This window comes from Bombyx mori, chromosome 9 (genome assembly GCF_030269925.1).
Source record: "Bombyx mori chromosome 9, ASM3026992v2".
Taxonomy (NCBI): Eukaryota; Metazoa; Arthropoda; class Insecta; order Lepidoptera; family Bombycidae; genus Bombyx; species Bombyx mori.
The window spans coordinates 12,518,331-12,540,023 of NC_085115.1; the positions used below are offsets into that span (position 1 = coordinate 12,518,331).

At 38.7% G+C, this 21,693-nt stretch overlaps 1 protein-coding gene across 1 annotated transcript in view; it reads left to right on the forward strand.

Annotated features, from left to right (window-relative positions):
- The window catches only part of LOC101747087 (uncharacterized), a 172,835-nt gene extending 151,187 nt beyond the window's left edge, over positions 1-21,648 (forward strand). Inside the window, exons 4-15 of the mRNA XM_038012845.2 lie at positions 7,557-8,372; positions 8,454-8,594; positions 8,765-8,889; positions 9,274-9,402; positions 9,942-10,110; positions 12,433-12,596; positions 13,392-13,559; positions 13,961-14,163; positions 14,973-15,138; positions 16,694-16,827; positions 17,083-17,200; positions 17,279-21,648. Coding sequence (XP_037868773.1) covers positions 7,557-8,372; positions 8,454-8,594; positions 8,765-8,889; positions 9,274-9,402; positions 9,942-10,110; positions 12,433-12,596; positions 13,392-13,559; positions 13,961-14,163; positions 14,973-15,138; positions 16,694-16,827; positions 17,083-17,200; positions 17,279-18,817 — 3,872 coding nt within the window. The 3' untranslated portion in view covers positions 18,818-21,648. The remainder of the gene's footprint in view (positions 1-7,556; positions 8,373-8,453; positions 8,595-8,764; positions 8,890-9,273; positions 9,403-9,941; positions 10,111-12,432; positions 12,597-13,391; positions 13,560-13,960; positions 14,164-14,972; positions 15,139-16,693; positions 16,828-17,082; positions 17,201-17,278) is intronic.
- The last annotated feature ends 45 nt before the right edge of the window (positions 21,649-21,693 follow it).

A 21,693-nucleotide genomic window follows, 5' to 3' on the forward strand; every position in this document is an offset into this window, starting at 1 on the left:
GTAAAATATTTTTTCTGTATCCGCATAACCGTGTTTCGTTAAATTGGTTATCAATGGAGAATTATTTTCAGTCAATAAAACCAAAATAAAGCGCCGTCCATAGAGCAGTTACGTAAGTTTTAATGTGGTCAAAATCAAATGAATTAAATAGCCTTCGTTTATTTGTTATCGGTCAATCTCTATTATGCACGCCGTAATTATGTTTCACGAATTATTTTACAAAGACGGAAACGGAATAATTACCGTGCTAAAGACTAAGATCGGACGATAACGAACAAACAAATATCACATAATGTACTCACAGCATCTGATGAATTCGGTGATGCAATTCTGCTTCTTTGGAAGCTAGATAGCTAAAAGCGAAACCAGGGCTAGTGCGTTTTCGTTTTGATATATTTGAGGATTTTTTTACGTCATTGTTTTGAAACATTAAAGCTTTTGTATAATATCTGAAATTTAAAAGTTTATTTTAGTAAATAGCAAACTTTAAATAACTTAATTCAGTTTATTGGCACATATTAGAATAAAAGCATAGAAATATATCTATCTATAATCTACAATATTATATCAATCGATTTCAATATTCTTGTTTAACTCTAAATCTTTAGTAAAGTATTCTATGGAGGTGGTAGGGTTCTCTCTATCGGACACGTGTTGTTCTTTAAATACAGTCATATATACGGTAAAACGTAAAAAAATATATGATATATTCCTACAACCAGTAAAATTATTTTATAATCCCACCTCTTGTGAGTCCGCGCGGGTAGGTACCACCACCCTGCCTATTTCGGCCGTAAAGCAGTAATGCGTTTCGGTTTGAAGGGTGGGGCAGCCGTTGTAACTATACTTGAGACCTTAGAACTTATATCTCAAGGTGGGTGGCGCGTTTACGTCGTAGATGTCTATGGGCTCCAGTAACCACTTAACACCAGGTGGGCTGCGAGCTCGTCCACCCATCATAGAAATAAATAAATAAATATGAGATCGAAGTATGAATTACATTACTGCTTCACAATAGAAATGGGGGTCCGGTGATACGTACACTCTTAGTAAAGTGAGGGCTCGCGACAATAATTAAAAAATCGGTTACGTTGTTCGTGAATGTTTGATTATTTTTTTTGGGATGGAGTTATTCGTTTTGGTCCGGAAACTTTTCCAGCTTTAGGATCGTTGTGGGAGCACAGGTTCAATCAGGCGTGGAATTTACTAATAACTGCAGTTCGTGAATGCGTCATTATAAAAAATAGGCACCGCTTTTAAACCGCCACAGAAAAAAATCATATAACATGCGATCGTGACCCCGTAATAAGAACAGACAGCCCTATACAGGAAGGAATACTCGTATTCAACTCGACTCACGTGCGAAGGCGCTCGTTTGTGCCAATTCACGCAACCTTCCTTACGTGAACTGTACCGACGACTACCGTGTTACTAATGTCGCTTCGAATTCATTGAAAAAATTACTTGCTTCGATACTTGTAGTTACGATAAATCAGTCGAACGTTCTAGAGAAATAAGGGTTAGATTTAAAGATACCTTGTTAAAGGCACGTGTGCACCAACTAGGACCAAGATGCGTAATTTTAAAACATGATCTTCTAAGTCTGGTGGTCTAAGTCTGGTTTTTACTGGTGGCAGGACCTCTTGTGAGTCCGTGCGGGTAGGTACCACCACCCTGCCTATTTCTGCCGTGAAGCAGTAATGCGTTTCGGTTTGAAGGGTGGGGCAGCCGTTGTAACTATACTGAAAAAAAACTATAAAGGACTCCAATCGAAAATAAATGCCGCTTCATTACAATGACTTTTTTTATTATTGCTTAGATGGGTGGACGAGCTCACAGCCCACCTGGTGTTAAGTGGTTACTGGAGCCCATAGACATTCACAACGTAAATGCCGCCACCCACCTTGAGATATAAGTTCTAAGATCTCAGTATAGTTACAACGGCTGCCCCACCCTTCAAACCTGAACCCTTCATTTCTGCTTCACGGCAGAAGATATTCGGTTTCGGGAGTGCTTGTGTATTTTTTTTTTTTTATGATTGAAAGATTACTGGTGGCCCGGAGGCCTTTCCAGCTTCACCAGGACAGGTGGGCGAGCAAAGGCTCAGCCAGGAGGGGTGGGATTTGCTAACAACTGCCCGAGCGCCTCCGAAGGAGACCTAACAACTCAAGAGCAATTGCTTCGCGAATGAATCTACTACCGGATCGGAATCGCGACCCACTGAGAAGATCCGGCGAGAAACTCAGCGGGCTGATGCATGGGTTAGGTTGCACGGCGAACTCTTTGTCGAGTTCGACGAGTACGGTTACCGGGGTCCCTAAGCCTGCTCCTAGTGTTAGAGCTGAAGGCGTCTAATGCAAAGGTTATTGGATCTGATGGATCCGTAAGGACGTGTCTAGGGCGTCGACGGTGACTGACTCCTGCATGATCAGGATTCGGGAAGTAGTCAGCGGCGGCTACGATAAGGCGATTATCATGACGCATAGCCTTATCGAAGTAACGTTCCGACACTGACTTCATATGTTTGCGGATCGGTTCGAGGCCCACGTCGTCGTGTAGGTCGACGTTCCTCACGAACCACGGAGCCCCGACGGCTAACCTGCAAAAGCGGGATTGTAGGGATTGGAGGGTGTCTATGTGTGTGCGGGCCGCGTGAGCGAACACCACACTCGCGTAAGTCATGACGGGCCTTATGCAAGTTTTGTAAAGCGTCACCTTGTTCCGAAGGGACATTTTACTCCGCTTACAGATCATGGGATAGAGTCTGCCGAGAATAAATGCGGCACGGTCACGGACTGTTTTTATATGCGGGCGGAATGTCATGGATGCATCCAGGGTGACTCCCAGGTACTTGACCTTCCTGGTCCAGGGTATAGGTTGGCCGAAGAGGGTGATCGGGGGTGTGATATTTCTCCTCCTAATGCGGGAGGAAATAAGCGGAGAGTTTCCCCTTTGAAATAACACTGCTGTGCTTTTCGCTGGGTTGATGTCTATGCGCCATTTTCGGAACCACTGTCCGAGGGTTAACGCTGCACTCTGGAGCTTACTCGCGATTAGGGACTTGTTTCTACTTGAGTAGTAAACGGTTGTGAACTTGTGTAATTACTCTTAGTTTCGTATGAAAGATTGTCTAGCACATATTATGACACGGGAGAACATTTCTAGCCTGGTCGTTGAATGTAGAACAATCATCTATTTATTTTACAACTTATTAAAAAACAAAAATAAGTTTATTGGTTATTTATGTTACGTACAGAATAATGAAAACCAACAAACAACTCCATTGTAGTGTAAGTTCCTCGATTGAACTATAACAGTAGCATGTGAACTACATAATAATTAAAGCTGCGGGCTTCTAGCCAATTGTTTAAGCCTTCATGAGCGAAGCGTGCGAATACACGCAATGTTTAGGAAATTTCGATATAAACATGTTATTTTAAACTCAACAAAATTATAAAATAATAGTCACTTGTAAATCCAAGTGTTGTTGGGGAGCGCGCAATGGGAATCGTACAAAATTCAGAGGTCAACAAACTCTCGCTACCGAACAATATCAAATTAGTTTGGACCTTCGATTTCACAACTAAATATTATTTTCCAACTCATTACTGCTTCACAATGGAAATAGGCAGGGCGGCGGTACCTACCCATGCGAACTCACAAGACGCTTTATCACCAATTAAACACACATTTTTTTCTTTACACACATACCTAATAGAAAAAACTTTATTTAAGTAAAAAAAAAAAAGTTTACATTTGGCTTATCTTAACAAAAATAAATAAGTACGCTCGTTTTTCACCATACATCCTATTTCCACTAGTGCCTGCTACGAAAACTCATAAACGGGCTAAGAACGTACAGATTGTTTAGATGTCTTTAAAATCTATTCTTGTCTGTATTTGTCCATTGTACAATATGTATAATAAGATTAAAAATAAGTATTTATGATGAATTACGTGAATATTGTGTGATCTTTCTTCATGCGGGGATAATAGTTAAGTTCTGTTTAGGTACCAGCCTCCATTAAAACATTTATTAACTAAACCGACTGCCGTTGTCCTTTCAATTTATACCAGACACTTATCCGATCTCGATGGGACAACGCAAAGCCACTGTCGCCCGAGACATGTCTTGTCGGATCCCCTGGATTCACTCTCGGTGCTTTAAGGACCCTCGTACCAGTCACCGTCCTCGTCGAACTCGTCAATCACGACGAAGAGTTCGACAAGCGAACTAACCCATAGACACAACCCACTGAGTTTCTCGCAGGATCTTCTCAGTTGGTCGCGATTCCGATCAGGTGGTAGATTCTGCGAGGCACTGCTCTTGCTAGGGCTAGTGTTACCAAATTCTCTCAGGTTGAGCCCGTGAGCTCACCTATCCGTCCGCGCGTAGCTGGCATAATAACTTCCGTGCTGGATGTCTTGTTGTTTTCTTCAATGAAACGATTTGGCTCGTATTTACAGGTTTATTAAAAGATAAAAACTGAAGAACAAATAATAATTAAGTGCAATATGAGTGCAGTAGATAATGTAATCGTTAAAGATGTATATGCGTTCGCGATCTCTCGATGAAGTGAAGCTCGGTGGTGAGTGAGAATAAAAACTTGTTTGGAGGGGGATTTAGAGATCCTTAACAATAGCCTTTTAGGAGTTTTAGACTACCAACGAATAGGTAGGCAAAACTAGACAGCAAAACTCTCAATCTGTGCCATATATCATGGGGCGATTATAGTTATCAAAATTCATCGTAATCTCATAAAAAAATGTCCGCGAAATTCAGCGATTTCTCCCGATGATTAAAAAAAGTACTCTTTTATACAAACTTTGATTTGAAATTTAAGAAGACAACGAAAATCAGTCAATTTGGTTGAGCGGTTGTAATGTGATACTCCGACATGCATATGGTAATCTATAATATTTAGCTTTTATATATTAGTTTTTATATTCTTAACTTTTAATAAGAGTATATAATGTGTACTATGTTCAAAAATGTTTGTAATTCATAACACTACTATATTATAGAGATTAAGGTTCCAAGATAATGATGAGTATTTATTATGAGGAATTCGTGGCCCTCCGCGGCTTCATTTAAGTGTTTTAAATCAGCGAATCAAATGGAAGTTATAATGCGGCCATTCGTTCATTTTATATTAAAGCATCTCTAAGGCGAGCATTCCTTAAATATAATGGAGAGGGCTTCGAAGAGATTTTCAAAAACAGACTTGTCTTATTCGAAATTAAAAGAATTCTCTCTCCGTGGAATGACATTCATCGAATAACTCTTCGTTAAAATAATTCTCGTAAAATTAAACAACAGATTTGTTAAAACTGATTGATAGATCGCGTTATTTTTATTTATTTTTTCGTCAGTTTTGCGAAAATTTAATCGTTTTGTTTGAACGGCTCGCCATTGCGCCGGCCTTTTTAATTATAAGTCCCGGTCGAGATTCTCCCTAAGTTGCCAGGTTCAGAATTATCGTCTCGTTTTGCAAAATTACCGGGTTCATTGAGCGGTCGGAACTCAATTACCATTAATTTCGTAACATTAACGCGGGCGAGCATTAATCTTTCGAAATATAAGAGACTAGCTTTTGCCCGCGACTTCGTTCACGTGGAATAGTTACTTTAGTATAACGCTAAATTTTACCCGCGACTTCATTTACGTAGAAGTAAGTATATTTTTGAATAATAGAATGTTAAGGAGGATGACTTCAAAAGAGGCGGTTATTAGTACTCCGCTCGTATTGGTCTTAGCGTGATGTTATATAGCCTATAGCCTTCCTCAATAAATCGGCTATCTGACACCGAAATAATTTTTAAAATCGGACTAGTAGTTCCTGAGATTACCGCGTTCAAACAAACAAACTCTTCAGTTTTATAATATTATTAGTATAGATGAAATTAGGTCGAAATATGTAACAATGCCTTCCAGGTTAATGCAGCCCGAAACTTATTTCGAACGTAACTCGTTTTAAAGTCTTTGAAACAAGCAATTAAACGCAAGCCGAACTTCTAAATTCTTGGTTGAGTTAATAAAACGAAATTATATGGCACGAGTGTTACGTACGACCCATCTGGAGAGTGGGGACAAACTGAACTCTGACGGAATTACTTCTAAACTTTAATTAAGTTATTATTTCTCGAGACCTCTCGTTTAACCGACCTCAAAATTCATATTCGATGCCTCCAATGAACACTACTCTTAACTCCAAATTCGTAGGTTTACAGGAGTAGAGTTTAAACGAAAAAAGTTGATAAATATATCTGCAATAATAAAGATTTTATGGTTTTTTCTTGTGTAACTAGCTGATTTACTCTTGCTTCGAACCCCATTAATAATGGATTGTAATACTTTTAAAATAGTGAAGCGATTTGCGTGAAAACCGAAATTTTCAAAATTTTGAGTTATTTATTTATTTATTTATTTATTAAGTTGCACCAACAAAGTGATCATCAATACAAAACATTGACAAATTGACAAAAGTTCATGGCAGATGTCACCTCAATTATAGGTGCAATCGACAGTGCATTAACATCAAAAATAAAAAAAATATACAGCTAAGATTTGAATATATTTCATTCATTGCTTATGATTAATTTAATTGGGAGTTAGAGTAGTGTTCATCGGAGGCATCGAATGTAAATATTATATCATTAGATAGTATAAAACAAAGTCGCTTTCTCTGTCCCTATATCCCTATGTATGCTTAAATCTTTAAAACTACGCAACGGATTTTGATGCGGTTTATTTTTTAATAGATAGAGTGATTGAAGAGGAAGGTTTATATGTATAATAACAGTCATTAAATAGTGGAGAAATCAATAATAACTTACAGTTTACGAAGCGGAGCGAGGGCGGGTCGCTAGTAATAAATAAGTAGTAAATAGTGTATCTTGTTAATGATTTTATGGTTTACGCTAATCGCAATATTTCACTATATTTTGATAATAAAGAAAATAAGTTTTTTTTCCCACATGTAAAATGAGTTCGAAGTGTAATTAAATTTATTATTACGGTTTATATTATTGTCATTATATTATTTTCGACGTTTCTTTGTTTTTCGTGAACACTGATGTCTATGACTCGCGAAAACCGATGAAAATATTATCATAAATTTTATGTAAATGCTATAATTTTTTATCAAAGACGATAATTTTAAAAAAGACGCTCCATTGACTCAAGCGTATTATTTTACGAAGTCATGTTATGAAGATCATTATTTCTCTGGATTTACAACAGTAGATATTAAAAGGGAATGGGCGTGGTGTAAGGTGGGGTGAGGGTTGGGGGGGTGGTGTTCACAGAGTAGTCAGTAATTACTGTTATTTATGAGCGGTTTCTATCCCTCCCTACTGACTGCGACTGCAAGTTCTGATTTTAATTCATTCAAAGTCCCGAGGCTCTTTGCACCTCGAATTAGTTTGCATAAAATATCGTGAAACATTAATTTAAGTGTCCCCGAGGCATTTGTATTTCAATGACTAATTAAAAAAATATTGGAGTTAATTGCTTAATGAACGTAAATAACTTTTTAAAATATTTCGTTTTACAGGCGATGATTCTTCTCACGTCTACGGTATCATTACGTCCGACGGTCTCTTCGACGGCACCATTTGGACTCCAACGGAAGAGTATTACGTGGAGCCGCTGTCTCGGTACAATGTAGACCATCCATCCATGCATAGTGTAATTTATAGAAAGTCTGACGTCCAGCACCCTCATGAAAACAACGAAGGCACGCCCTGCGCTTCGCATCTCCTTCACGTGAAACGAACACTCGGGAACAATGCTGAACTCTTCAATTTCACTGAACATCGAACATCGAAAGACGCAACTAGCAATGACACTACTGAGGATTTACGTAGCGAAATTCACAGGCGTAAGAAACGTTGGCTTCCTGAAGACGAAATGCAAGATGATCAGCCAAAGAAAAATCCCGAATTACCATTAGACTTAGACTTTCCTTACACCAGCAACGGCGACCCGTTCGATAGCAAGCTAAGCACGAGGAAACCGAAAACCAAAATTGACAAGAGCAACCTAATAACCAAGGTGCGACTCGATTCCGAAGAGTCGAGACCGAAACCAAAGACCCACGTCGAAGTGATCAAATCGAAGCCCGGCGTCGGGGTGATCAGCAAGGACATCGTTAAGAAGGAGCCGGTCGTGTACTCGGTGCTGACGGCGAACGCCAGCGACGACGGGCGACACGTTAACAAACGGGCCACCGTCGACCCGAAGAAAACCACGTGTCTGGTATACCTGCAGGCCGATCACATGTTCTATCAACGGTATGGCTCTGAGGAGGCCTGCATTGAGGTCATGACCAGACACGTGCAGAAAGTCAACGCAATATATAAAGTGACGGGTATGTTTTTTTTTTTTGAGATAATTCCATAATTATTGTATGATGTGTATAAACAAACTAATCTTAAACAATTTCTTTTAGATTTCAATCTGGACGGAAAACCTGATAACATAACCTTCATGATCAAAAGGATAAAGGTCCACACTCTGGACGCTCTAAAAGACCCGGCTTATAGGTTCCCTAACAATTACGGCGTGGAAAAATACTTGGAGCTTTTTTCGGGTGCGTAATACGTTCGAATATTCATTCATTGAAAAGGTCGGCCGGCTCTCGGGAGGTAATTTTTACAACACTAATAAACTAAATAAAGTTTACTTGTAAATAGAATAGGGCCGGCCTCATATTCACTGATTGTGTAACGTTTGAAGATTTACGGACGTTTCATTTTCCAGAGGAGGATTACGACGCATTCTGTTTGGCGTACATGTTTACGTATCGCGACTTCGAGATGGGCACGCTCGGCCTGGCTTGGACGGGCGATCTGAAGAATGCAGGCGGCGTCTGCGAAAAGAACGGGGTAACAAACGCTCAAATTTTAAATTAAGCTTCTCGAAGGAAAATGCCTAATTAAAACTAATTTGATTTGTCAATCTCGCATGTTTTTGTTGTCATTACAATATTTCTGATATTTCGAATCACGTCGACAGTAAACGAAAATAGTTTTAATTTCCTACGAGTCTTTTTTTTCCCGACCTATGCTAATAGCCTTGTAAGGCAATTTCATCTTCACCCTAGCGTGTAACGACGAGAAACTCAGTGGGCTGTGTTTGAGGGTTAATTTACTCGTCGAGCCTTTCGTCGCAAGCGACAGGTTCGGCGAGGACGGTGACCGTGGACGAGTCGTGTAACCGTAGAAGATACTAGAATTCCTAATGTTTCTTGTTTCCTCTTGTTTTGATAGCACTATCGAGGCAGCATGAAGTCATTGAACACAGGCATCGTGACGTTACTGAACTACGGGAAGCACGTGCCTCCTGCCGTGTCGCACGTCACACTGGCGCATGAAATCGGACATAACTTTGGCTCGCCGGTAAGTTTGCCGTCAACACATCGCACATACGATGCAATATTTCTTTTTCTTTATTGCCCTTGTAGGCAGACGAGCATACGGCCCACCTGATGGTGAGTGGTTACCATGGACTACAGTAATGCCAGGGGCAGAGCCAAGCCGCTGCCTAACGTCACTTATGAAAATTATGTAATTTTTCAGGAGAAACGTTGAAAATTCAACAACTTATATAGTTCTGCTAAACTATAGAAATAAAATGATAATATTTAAACTACAACTTTAAACTTCATCAGTAAAAGCATAAATCTCGCGCAATTTTCGTAAAAAGGGAAACAACGTTTTTGCTTCACGTATTAATATATAGATTCCGCCACGTCAACAATTATAATCATAAACTGATTTTTTTATGTTTTTCAAGCGAGGCTTACAAAGCAGTGACATGGCTCTGAACTTGACATTATCGATGTATTAGTCTAACATTGATTACCACCCAGCTGATGTAACTCATTAAGCCAGTAAAATATGGTGATGCGAAATAACTCTAATTCACTATACCACAGCATGACCCAGAAATGTGCACACCATTCGGCGAAGACGGCAACTATATAATGTTCGCAAGGGCGACTAGCGGCGACAGAAAGAACAACAATAAGTTCTCCCCATGTTCGCTGAAGTCCATTGATCCAGTCTTAAATAACAAGGCCAGATCACCTAAGGGATGCTTTACAGGTAAGTAAATGTTCTTCACAAAATTATCATCAGCATTGAAATTTACAAGACATTTTATTGTTCTAAGAAAATCTTTATCGCATATAGCTTAAGAGATTATTCATCATTAAAAACAAAGGACAATGCCCATTTTCTATGGGCGTTTGGGCCCCTAAAAAAAGTTATCCTGTCATGATGGTTTTAACTTAATTTGATAGACTAAGAAATATCGTTTCATATTCAGAAAACGATTTTTATATTCTCACCCAGGCTTAAGAGAAATCTGTTTTTTTCTGCAGCTAAAATTAAGTTGTTAATTGTTTTCTTCGAAATCAATAATCGCTCTCATAATTATTTACAGTATTAAATAAGTTAATTGTGGTTAATGTTGCTAGAAATAAGCCCTTACGTACATTTTATTATTATTATATCCTCATAATAATAATAAAATGAAATGAAAATCCGGAAGCCGGCAACGATATTGTTGTTGTTGTTTTTAAATTCACCAATAAGCAGGCAAAGAGCGTAGCCTATACAGCCTAGTCTGTCGAAGTTATATATTTTTTATGTCAATAAAAAGCCGGTGTATCTCTTTTTATTGCTTTTTGGGAGTTTTGACGTCAACTCGACGAATACCACATTGACTGAGCATGAGCTTACGCAGACCTTTTATACACAATATTACAAATACAAATAATACAAATTACACAATAAACTATTAAAAAAACATTAAAATAAAAATTCAAGTGACGCTTCACTCGGGTTGCTGCCAAAACTCTCTGATCATATATAATAAGAATAGAGTAATGGTAGGCTATTGATATTTTTACTAATGGAATAATTAATATCTAAAAATATTAAATAATTCATGGTTTTAAGTAATAATAATTATTACAATATATAAATATTGAATTGAACAAAAATTAACTAAGAAGCCTGTGAATTATAAGCATTAGCTAAATTTTTTTAATTTGTTGTTCAAGTCACAAACAACTCTTTCGTTTGACAGCATATAGGTTTGCTATAAGGCTGTATGGGCTAAGCCCTTTGCCTATTGGCGAATTTAAAAACTATGGCATGGATAGTTTTGGGATGTTATCAATTAAGTAATTTATTTTTTTGGAAAACAATACCAGGTTGAAAGAAATGTTGATACATAAACTAAACAACGTGAAAAAATAAGGCATAGTTTTTCAAGTATACTCCGCGCGCGAGCTCCGAGGATTCGGGGGCTGAGGAAGCGGGCGGACGTGCACCGCGCCCGACCGTCGCTTCATAGCCCCGCACTCTCCCAGTACTAGTGTTGACCTTAACGTGAGAGTACGCTTACCGACTCGTTGTTTTTAATTTTGCGATAGCAGTGTTAACTACGTGTGTTTTTTATTATAAATAGTCTTACACTTATAAGTCTTTTTGTTTGCACAAATAGCTATTTAATTTGATGAAAAAGGAATGGCGAGCACTAGCATAATAAACATGTCTTAGTATTAGAGGAATATTACTGGCAAAAGGATGGCTTAATGGCGGACGTTGTCGAATCATTTATTATTGAAGTATGTGAGGAGAGTGACATCAAGAGTACATCAAATTCTTCAACTACTGATTAATCTGATTGCGAGAGTAATTAATAAGATTTGACCCTCATAAAACTATTTTATAATTTACACTCGCACGGAGGCTTTAGAGGTGTTAGTATCGATAGCGCAATATCGACTAATTACAACACTAGCTCATTACGTCAACATTCCTTAAAAATCCTCGGAGCTCGCGCGCGGACAGTACAAATAGTTTTGACATAAAGTTGGCCCACTTTTGGGCATTGTCCTTTACTTATTAAGTAGTTAAATTGATTGTGAATCTGATCTAATATTTCTTAGTGTTGCGATCATACAATATCTAACTTATTACGTATTATTAACAAAGTATTTAACGCACATTTTCTATACACGTAGCTGACACGATATTCATGTGTAATTCGTTGTTTGCGATTATTCACATAGAACTAGCTGCGGAGACCGATTTCAATCAGTTTCAAATATAATTTTTTTATTACTTAAATAGGGACGAGCTCACAGCTCACCTGTTGTCAAGTGGTTACTGGAGCCCATAGACATTTACAACGTAAATGCGCCACCCACCTTGAGATATGACTTCTAAGGTCTCAGTATAGTTACAACAGCTGCCCCACCCTTCAAAACGAAACGCATTACTGCTTCACGGTAGAAATAGGCGGGGTGGTGGTACCTACCCGTGCGGACTCACAAGAGGTCCTACCACCAGTAAATATCTCTATAGTCGAAAATGTTGCAAATTTTATATCCGTTTTTGTTTGTTTTGTATCAGAGCCGCAGCCCGCCATCTGCGGTAACGGCGTGGTGGAGGAGGGCGAGGAGTGCGACTGCGGCTGGGCCTCCGAGTGTACGGACGTATGCTGCCGCCCGCAAGCCGCGCGCCCTCTCTACAAACCCTGCACATTGACCGAGCACAGCGTTTGCAGTCCCAGTCAAGTACGCTTACTGTTTTCCATCTATTGATCTAGAAAGTTCTAGAGATGATATTACGTGAGATCGAAGTTTTAATACGTGATTCAACTGGAGAGCGCATTAATTTTAACTCTGTTATTCATTGTTATATCTTCATCGTGGAAATCGTGAAGAATTTTTATGAGTTTACCTATGGTTTTATTTGTGGATAGCCTCAAAAGACCAACACTTCTATCATGAAGGTATTCTAAGTCTGCCAGAAATATGGGAAAAATTTGAATGATTCATGATTCATTTGCAAGCACTTTTTCACTATAAACTTGCTTAATCATATAAAAAAATTTAACGAGAATATAAATATCGACTCGGTCGCGTTATTTATCGCATTAAGCTACCACCATCTATAAGTTAATTTTTATATACATGTAATCTGTATGTATAATATAATAATAGTCTTTAGTACAGTATACATACTTCTAAATGCTACGATTGTTTCTCTGAAAAACGTTTTTATGACAATATTGCTTTAAGATGTGTTGATATTGTAATATTAAGATAACATAAATCAAACTTGATAAGTATTAATGTTGTCCACGCTCGGGACAAATAATAAGTCGGTCTGTAGAAGTAGTGTTATATATTTTTAGTCCGAGAATAATAAATATATAAATTGAAATATTGAAAATTTATAAAAAAGACGCCAAGGTTGTGATTGAGTAAAAAATGCACAGATAATATAAAAAATGAGGGTTTCGTTTTACGCAGTGAAGATCTTGAACAGGTGTCATTTTTAACGTTTATCTTCACCGATATTTTCAGGGTCCTTGTTGCACGGCTTCGTGCACGCTGAAGTTCGGCGACAAGTGTCGGTCGGACAACGGATGTCGCGACGCCGCGCACTGCGACGGCAAGCGTGCCGCGTGTCCCTCCAGCAGACACAAACCGAACAGGACGAGATGCGACAAAGAACTCGTCTGTTACATGGGAGTGAGTGAGAAATCATGTGCCTTTATTTATACTATATTATATTATATTATACTATAGACGCTTTTCGTAACTCAGAAACATCTTCACTCAGATTGAGCCCGTGAGCTCACCTACCCGTCAGAGCGTAACTAGAATAGCCCCCTAGGCTAACAGCGAATAAGTAGGGAAATAAAAAAAAAAGAACATGACCAGACCATAATCCGAATATGAATTGAAATTTTAATTAATTTGTCTCGTGACACATGAACGATAAATGCAGCTGATCAACCACACCAAAATCGTATACTTTCAGGTTCGCAAATAATTTTAACACAACATACAGACACACGTACCTCACACCCCGGCCTGTATGTAATATTTATTTTTTCCCTAAGCTAAATTAAAACAAAGTTACTTTTCAGGAGTGCACCGGCTCAATATGCCTGGCATACGGTCTGGAATCGTGTCAGTGCTCCCCTCGAAGCGACGACCCTCGGTCCGCTTGCGAGCTGTGCTGCCGCAAGCCTGGCGGGCAGTGCCTGTCCTCCTTCCACTGGAACACCGCCCCGTACGACGTGCCCGACATGTACGCCAAGCCCGGCACGCCTTGCAATGACTACAATGGGTCAGTAGTGAATTACAGTTGCTACAGCTGGAGCGCGCTAAGAAAACCAAAGCTTATTTAAACTAAATTTAATTATAAATACTATAATTTAAAAGTTACTCTAAATTAATCTAAGATGGTGTGTCTTGGGCAATGCGGGACCCAAGAATGCTGTCTTATATATGACTAGCTGTACCCGTCCGCTTCGCTGGGCATTTAAAATAACATTATTATTTCTCACCCCCACAAAGATTCTCATCATTAACGCCCCCACAACTGGTGTAGGGAGTCCAATACTCATATAAATATTAGCCTATCCATTAAGTACATGTATTTTCTACATGGATACCAAGTTTCAAGTCAATCGGATGCATGGTTCAGTAGTTATAACGGAACATCCGTAAAAACCACTGTAGATTTATATATTAGTATAGAAGCGATGCCCTGCATACTAATCACGTAGACTCACGTTGCGCTGACAGCGCGCCTCGTCGGTCGTTTACGGGAAAGTGCATACTAGTGGTCTCTATGCACTAGCCTTGCGTGACAAGTGTATATATACAATTTACAAAGTGTATATATACAATTATTTAAATACATTTTAAAATACATACGTAAGTAGTTTTTGCTAAGTTTACAGACAAACCACGGACTACTGATGTCTGTCGCGGTGCGTCCCTTTAATTTTTTACGATTATGAAATTGATTTTATAGAAACGTAAAGCTAATTTGGTCTCTTAGAAAATACACTTGATTTTTGATTACGAACAAATAATTTTATTATATTGATGTTTGTCATAAATATATATTTTTTATAATTGCTTTCTTAGATACTGCGATGTATTCCAAAAGTGTCGTGAAGTGGACCCCTCTGGTCCGCTGGCGACTCTCCGAAAGCTGCTGTTGTCGGACGAGAGTATCGCCGGCTTCAAGCGGTGGATGCTGCGTCACTGGTACGCGGTGCTGCTCATCCTGCTGGCCGTCATCGCGTTACTGGTGAGTTTCGATACTTTGTGTACCACTGTGTACTATATTTTTGGGAGTCTGGCAGTTCGAATTTTGTATAATTTAATAATCTATGAACCGATTTGTATTTGTAAGACCTATTTTCTTATCACGTAACTTAAATTAATTTTGATTGTTCAATTAAAAACTGATAATTCTCTTTACGAAATATTTTTGTTAACGTTCATAAAAACTATAAATTAATAAATGTGTAATTTTTTTTCAGTTAAATTTTAATAATGTTTGTGTGTAATTTTTTTTTTTCTTGTAATTCTCATCTGATTTCGTATTTTCTGTCTTTTCATATAAATGTTTTAAAACTTTAAAGTTGTTTGAGTAAGCGTTCGTAAGCGACGTTATGAATATTATTTTGTTGTCTTTTGAAAACAATTTCTACGAAATATTTCTGAGACGATCACTTTATTTTTTAGTATTACAAACGTCTACAACCTCCAACTGCCGCCTCCGCGGTCACGTAGAGTTATCTCGGAATGTGTGTGTCGATTATGTTATATAACTCCTCGAATAAGGTATTATTGTTACAATTAAAGTGTGCTACAAGTATTGCTATTTGTATATGAATAGAGAACCACTTTCTTTGTAATTGAAATACTTTTTTGCGTGTGTTTTCATACTGGTTATATTAGTTACGATGCACAGTAACGTAGGCGTGGTGGATACGTAAAAAAAAGTATGCTATTCAACACAAAAGTAATCTCGAATTTCTTTTAGAATTATTGTCGAACCTGGATAAGTGAGAGTTCAAAGGACCAATCTCTTTCTCTTTATTTGCTTTAAAATTATCGAGGTACATAAATGAGAATTGTCACTCATAGAGGCTAAATAAATGATATAATAAATGTGTATTGAATAAATGCATGTATGTAATTAACACACAAAAATACGTAAAGCAATAAATTTAATAATAATAGAGCCGAAAATAAAATTGAATAGAAATTTTAGACTTATATAGGTACATTTAAAGACTTATCGAGACTTGCGGTGTTTGTATCTTACCGCCCGCGGTTGCTAATAGTGGCCGGGTCGGTACCCATGGATGCCGCCACAATAGTAACATTGATTAATTTGCGAAAATAAAACGTAATTACTCACATGTGTTCCCTGAAATTTTAGAAAACATAAACATTATACCTGCATAAATAATGGCTCAATGTGAAATTCCGAGAAATTAAAAAAAATGTGGATACTCGTTCGACTGTCTGTTATAGGATTACAGATAAGCTGCTGTCTGAATTGTAGAGGCTCACATAAATATATATAAAAATCCACGACTCTCTCATCAAAAGGTGTCCAGCCTACATAATGTTTTTAGAGGTTAAAAAAGACGGGACCAGCCGATGACACTCACTTAAAGAGTTTCCTCGCTCACCCAGCTCTCACTTAATCAGTTTCGACAGTATATTAATTAAGCTTTCATTTCGTACCGTATAACAAATTTCAGATGAAGATACCAATGCTAGACAGTAAACCGTAAGCCCAATAAAAATAAAGCTTCTATTGAAATAACACAATCGCTTGGTTCCAGGTCGCGAGCACCCGTTTCTTCGGTCGTCACGGCAAGAAGCTGAAGTCGGTGACGATCATCCACTCGTCTACAACGGAAACCGTTCGACTGCCTGATGCTGCCGATCAAGGATTAATAGTTCATACTGCTATCAGGTAATTGTTGAAACTACCCACTCGGTTTCTCGACGGATCTTCTCAATTGGTCGCGATTCCGATTCGGTGGTAGATTCAGAGTAGCAGTGCTCTTGCTAGGGCCAGTGTCAGCAAGACCTCTCAGATTAAGTCCGTGAGTTCGCTTACTAGTCCACGCATAGATGGAACGGCTCCTTAGGCTGCCAATGATTAGAAAGGATTTTTTTTAAACTGAAACTAATGAGCGTGAATATGATCCTGAATATGCCATTACAGGTCAAAAGTGCCATTAAAGAAGAAGGTAGCTCTCAGGACCAGAGCGTACCGCAACAAGAAGGATCTCAAAAACAAACAAGGCGACAAGGCACCGCTCTCAGACGGAGCCAAGAAGAGGGTAAGTTAATTAAAATTAAGTAAGTTTTTTATAAGAATCACACACAATTGAACACACATTAATTGTAATTAATTACAGAAGCCAACAAGTCAAGTCAAACACGAGGAACCGCAGAAAGTGATCAAGGAGACAACGGCGATCGTAACCAGCCCAGAGGGGAAGTCCCCCAAACACGTAATCCTGTCGAAACATAAAAACAAGGTTAAGAAACGGAAAATGAAACTGAAGAAGGAGACCATAGACTACAGCTCCATGCAGAAGCATTCCGCCTCGCCCACGAAAGACTCGGAGGCCCTGAGCAAAGTCCAGAAGTGGCTGTTGAGCTCGCCGCAGCCGACTGTCATACCAAAGTCCAAGTCCATCCCCCTGGGCCTCACGGAGCGGTCGCACAGGCCCACCTCGAAGGGTCCTCGGAAAACGAGACCGTCGAAGAGCGCCACCAACTTGTTGAGCGGAGAAAAGGCGAGACTCCAAGTCGTATTCAAACCGCCGTTCCGGTTCAGCGTTAAGATATGCAAGAGCGACAAGACCAAAGTGGTTCTAGACAAGTCGTCCAAACCCGACATCGAGAGGAAACGCCACGAGGCCGCCGCCCAACACCCCCCCGCGGATCCCAAACTCAACACATTCAGTAGAACGAAACCTCATAATGCCGCTCGACTTGAAAATACTCCTTCAAACGCTTCGACCGGAGAAAAGACACAGCACCAAGATAAAGGCAGTCACGGATACGAAAACTTGTTGCCCAGGAGCGCCAGTGATTGCAAACTCACCAAACAGATGTCCGACGTCAATCTCAGACACAAGAAGAGCAACTCGGTCGGCCAGAGGAAGGGGACCACCGAGAGCAAACAGAACCTCATCTGTCACGAAGACAACGACAGCGCGCACCTTTACGAGAACGTGACGTCACCGGAGACGCTCGCGCCGAAGAGCTGCAGCATGCCGCGGCGACAGCACGGCACCGCCATCGCGCGCCAGAGCAGCTACGGGCACCTGCCGCGCGCGCAGCCCCGCCCGCACCGCCGCAGCGCCACCAGCCTCGCCGCCGCCGAACCCGACCTCGACCACTTCTACAGCGTCATCGCGTCGCTGCGCCGGGACGGACGCGCACACACCAACACCGCCAGCTCCTCCGCCTCCAACAGGACCAACACAAACAGACCGGCCGGAAGGAGCTCACGACAGAACAGTTCAGTGGAAGCACCGACGCGATCCAATCCTGCTTCGCCCTCGAAGCTGAAGAGGCAAGCTAGCGAAGCGGAAATCACGAAGCAGCAATGTGACGGTGGCGTGAGAGGCTTCCAGCTAGTCGTGGGGAAGGAGAAGCTGAAACGGCAGATGAGTGATAACGAACTGTGCAAGTCTCGAGTGCAGCTAGCGATGCCAATGTCTGCGGGCGCCGAGCCGCGCCAGCCGTTCTGTTGGAACAAGCGCGCCAGTCTCGACTGCGAGGCCTCCCTGCCCGGCGCCGCGCGGCCCGCGGGCTCCAGGCTCGCTAACAAGCGCACCTACACGTTCGGCGAACTCAAGAACTCTGTCCCCAACGCGACCTCGCCCCCTCCTGATGACGTCCACATCTCCCCCGAAGACTTCTTGAAGATAATCGATAACTAGCACATTCCGAGCGAACTCGTAAGCGTAAACATAGTCTTATAATTTTTATATTTAAAAAAAAATGAACAAATTAATTATTAATATTGTAAATTAGTAATAATCTAATAACGAGATGTAACTATTATCGGCTGATGTAAATATTGTAATTTGCTTTTTAACTTAAGGTCCTATTATAAATATAGCCCGCCACTGAAACAGATCATTGATCGGCGGAGGGCCCCGCGCCCGTTCTCATCACTACCCCTAGTTCTTATTTGGTTGACGAACAACTAAATTAATTTTAATTAATAAATAATTGCATTATTATTATTATTGTGTTCGAAGCACAGCCAAGCCGGCAATGGTCTAGTTTCACTGAACGATCTCTTGTAAAATGAATCTCTATTTTTTCTACATGCTATGTATTGTACAAATTTACTCTGGACTTATATTGAAAGTGTTCATCGTAGATTTATTTTGAATTGAACATTTTTGAATGAAATTCTGTTCGTTGGTTTTTTTTTTAAGACTTGTCAATTATTGAGTCAATATGATTGCGTGTTGTTTTGACAAAGGAAATAAAACACCAAGCTATGCTGTTTCACACAAGCAGCCCTGATCAATTATGACCGCGTGTAGTAGGTTTTTGTCAAAGAAATTATAGTTTGTCTAACAAAACTGACTGACTTTACATTTACTACGTCATATATATAATTGTGATTGTTTCAACATTGGTTGTGAACGTTTATTTATTTATGTTTAACTATCTGATGGAATCCTGTGGACGGAAAAACAAGAAGAAGTAATAATTAAAAGTCCGGTCCTGAATTCTTCCGGTGTTTATTTTTCTATTTTATATTTAAAATAAATTCTTACTGAATAAAAAAAAATAACTAATTTATTTTTGAACGGTGGCTGACCTATTTCTCGGTTTCTGGAATTAATTTTGCTAATTTTTAATCTACGTATTAGGATGACAATATAGTAGTACATAATAATGTTAATATAATTATCATAATTGTTAATACGCTGTCTAGATTATAAGTACAAAAACGAGTTTTTTTTTATACCCTTTTTTTTGACGCTGAACTGCCCTGGGTACGATTACGATATTATCTGTGGTATTTATTTTCATCCAAAGAAATGTCGTCTGCATTTATTTGTAGCTTTTTTAAAAATAAAATCATTGTGTATTAATTAGATGCAGTCATGTGTTTACACGGTAAGCGTTCCGATGTGTTTAATCCGTGCGAAGCTTCGCTGCTGTGGCACAGCGTTCATGAGCTTTGTCGTAGGAAACTAAGGGTAAAAAAAGCATTGTAATGTGAATACTGAAAGTATTTGGAACTGTTACAAATTTGTATTTAAAAAAAAAACAAAATCGGTGTGCTGTCTAAAATCATTTCAAGAACGCAGGAACTTTTTTGACAGCAATTAAAAAATGTTGCCACATTAAAAAATTATATAAGTCGTCGCTTTAACGCGTATCTCGATTAAACATAAACTAGACGATATGACGTCTCCATCTGTAATTTTTAAGTGTATACATTCCTTATGATATTATATTCTATTATTAGTATGTATCAGTGTATATGTTGTCGTAATTTACATTAAAATTTTAGTAAAAGTATTATGTGATTAGATTCTATGGAACTATATGATGGTTTTGTAGTTTATAATGTATTGAAACGATAAATCGGAACTGCGCGTTATTAATATTCATGTAAAGTTGATTTTTTATTACAATCTGATATTTTTTAAGCTGAAACGACCATTGTTTAACTGTATTTGTTCCAAGTGCCTTATGAACAAATCTATTCCTACTGACATTCCAAATATAAGACACTCCTTTTTCAAAGTTGCAGATTATTGTATGTGTTTTCTATGAATATAATCTATATATCTAAGCTTGCGAAACATAAGTTCTACATAATTTTTTTAGATGGCTTTTTATTCGGAATCTTATTTAGCCTTCAGCTACTATTTCGTATTCTCGAACTCGAAAATTAAGTTTGTCAATTAATCAAAAATTGTCGACATAAAAATCGACCTGTCTAAATTACAATTATTCTTTTGTAATTGTAAATAACCTCAATTTTATCCAATCATACATTCCCTTACCGACTATTCCTGGTCTATCCATTCGTTCTGATTCGCTTACCAGTTTACATTTTATTGTGTTAGACTGGCATCAATTCAGATTTCAATTTGCAATGTTTTAACTGATCTCCATGAGATTACATTATGCCTCTAATGAGATGTGTAGAGCTTATTATTTACTATTTCCGCAACAATACCAGTTTATCAAAGAGCTTCTATCGAAGTTTAAGTACGCAAAATACTGCTAAACCACAGGGCACTGCAAACATTGAATGGGCTGCCAATTGTTTGTAAAGAAATAATTAAAAATATTATAAATTAGTTTAAAATCAAAATTGAATTTCACAATATACATATTTATCTGAAAATTTTAATTCGGATTAGATATCAAAATCCGGTCAAATAAAAACGAAGCACTATGCGTCTCATGATGTACGTCACAAGGTATGAATACTAAATACATGAATAAAATTAAAAACTAGTACTGTTGCGTTGATGCGTACATTTCGAAGGCATAAAACCCACATACATTATCTTTAACTCACGTACTTAATAACTCTGTAACGCTTATTTTCTTTTATTCTTCAGCATATAATTATGTGCTATATTGTGACGTTCTTTTGATAAATACCGAAGAACGATGTTGAATAATCCAACGAATACAAATTTGTAATGAATTCATTATCAACTATAACATACTAAGTCCATATTTTTTCTGCATTTTTAATGAATAAAATGACTCCAACAGTTTCTTCGTATTGTATTATTTTGTAATATATTATTTTTAATACCTACCC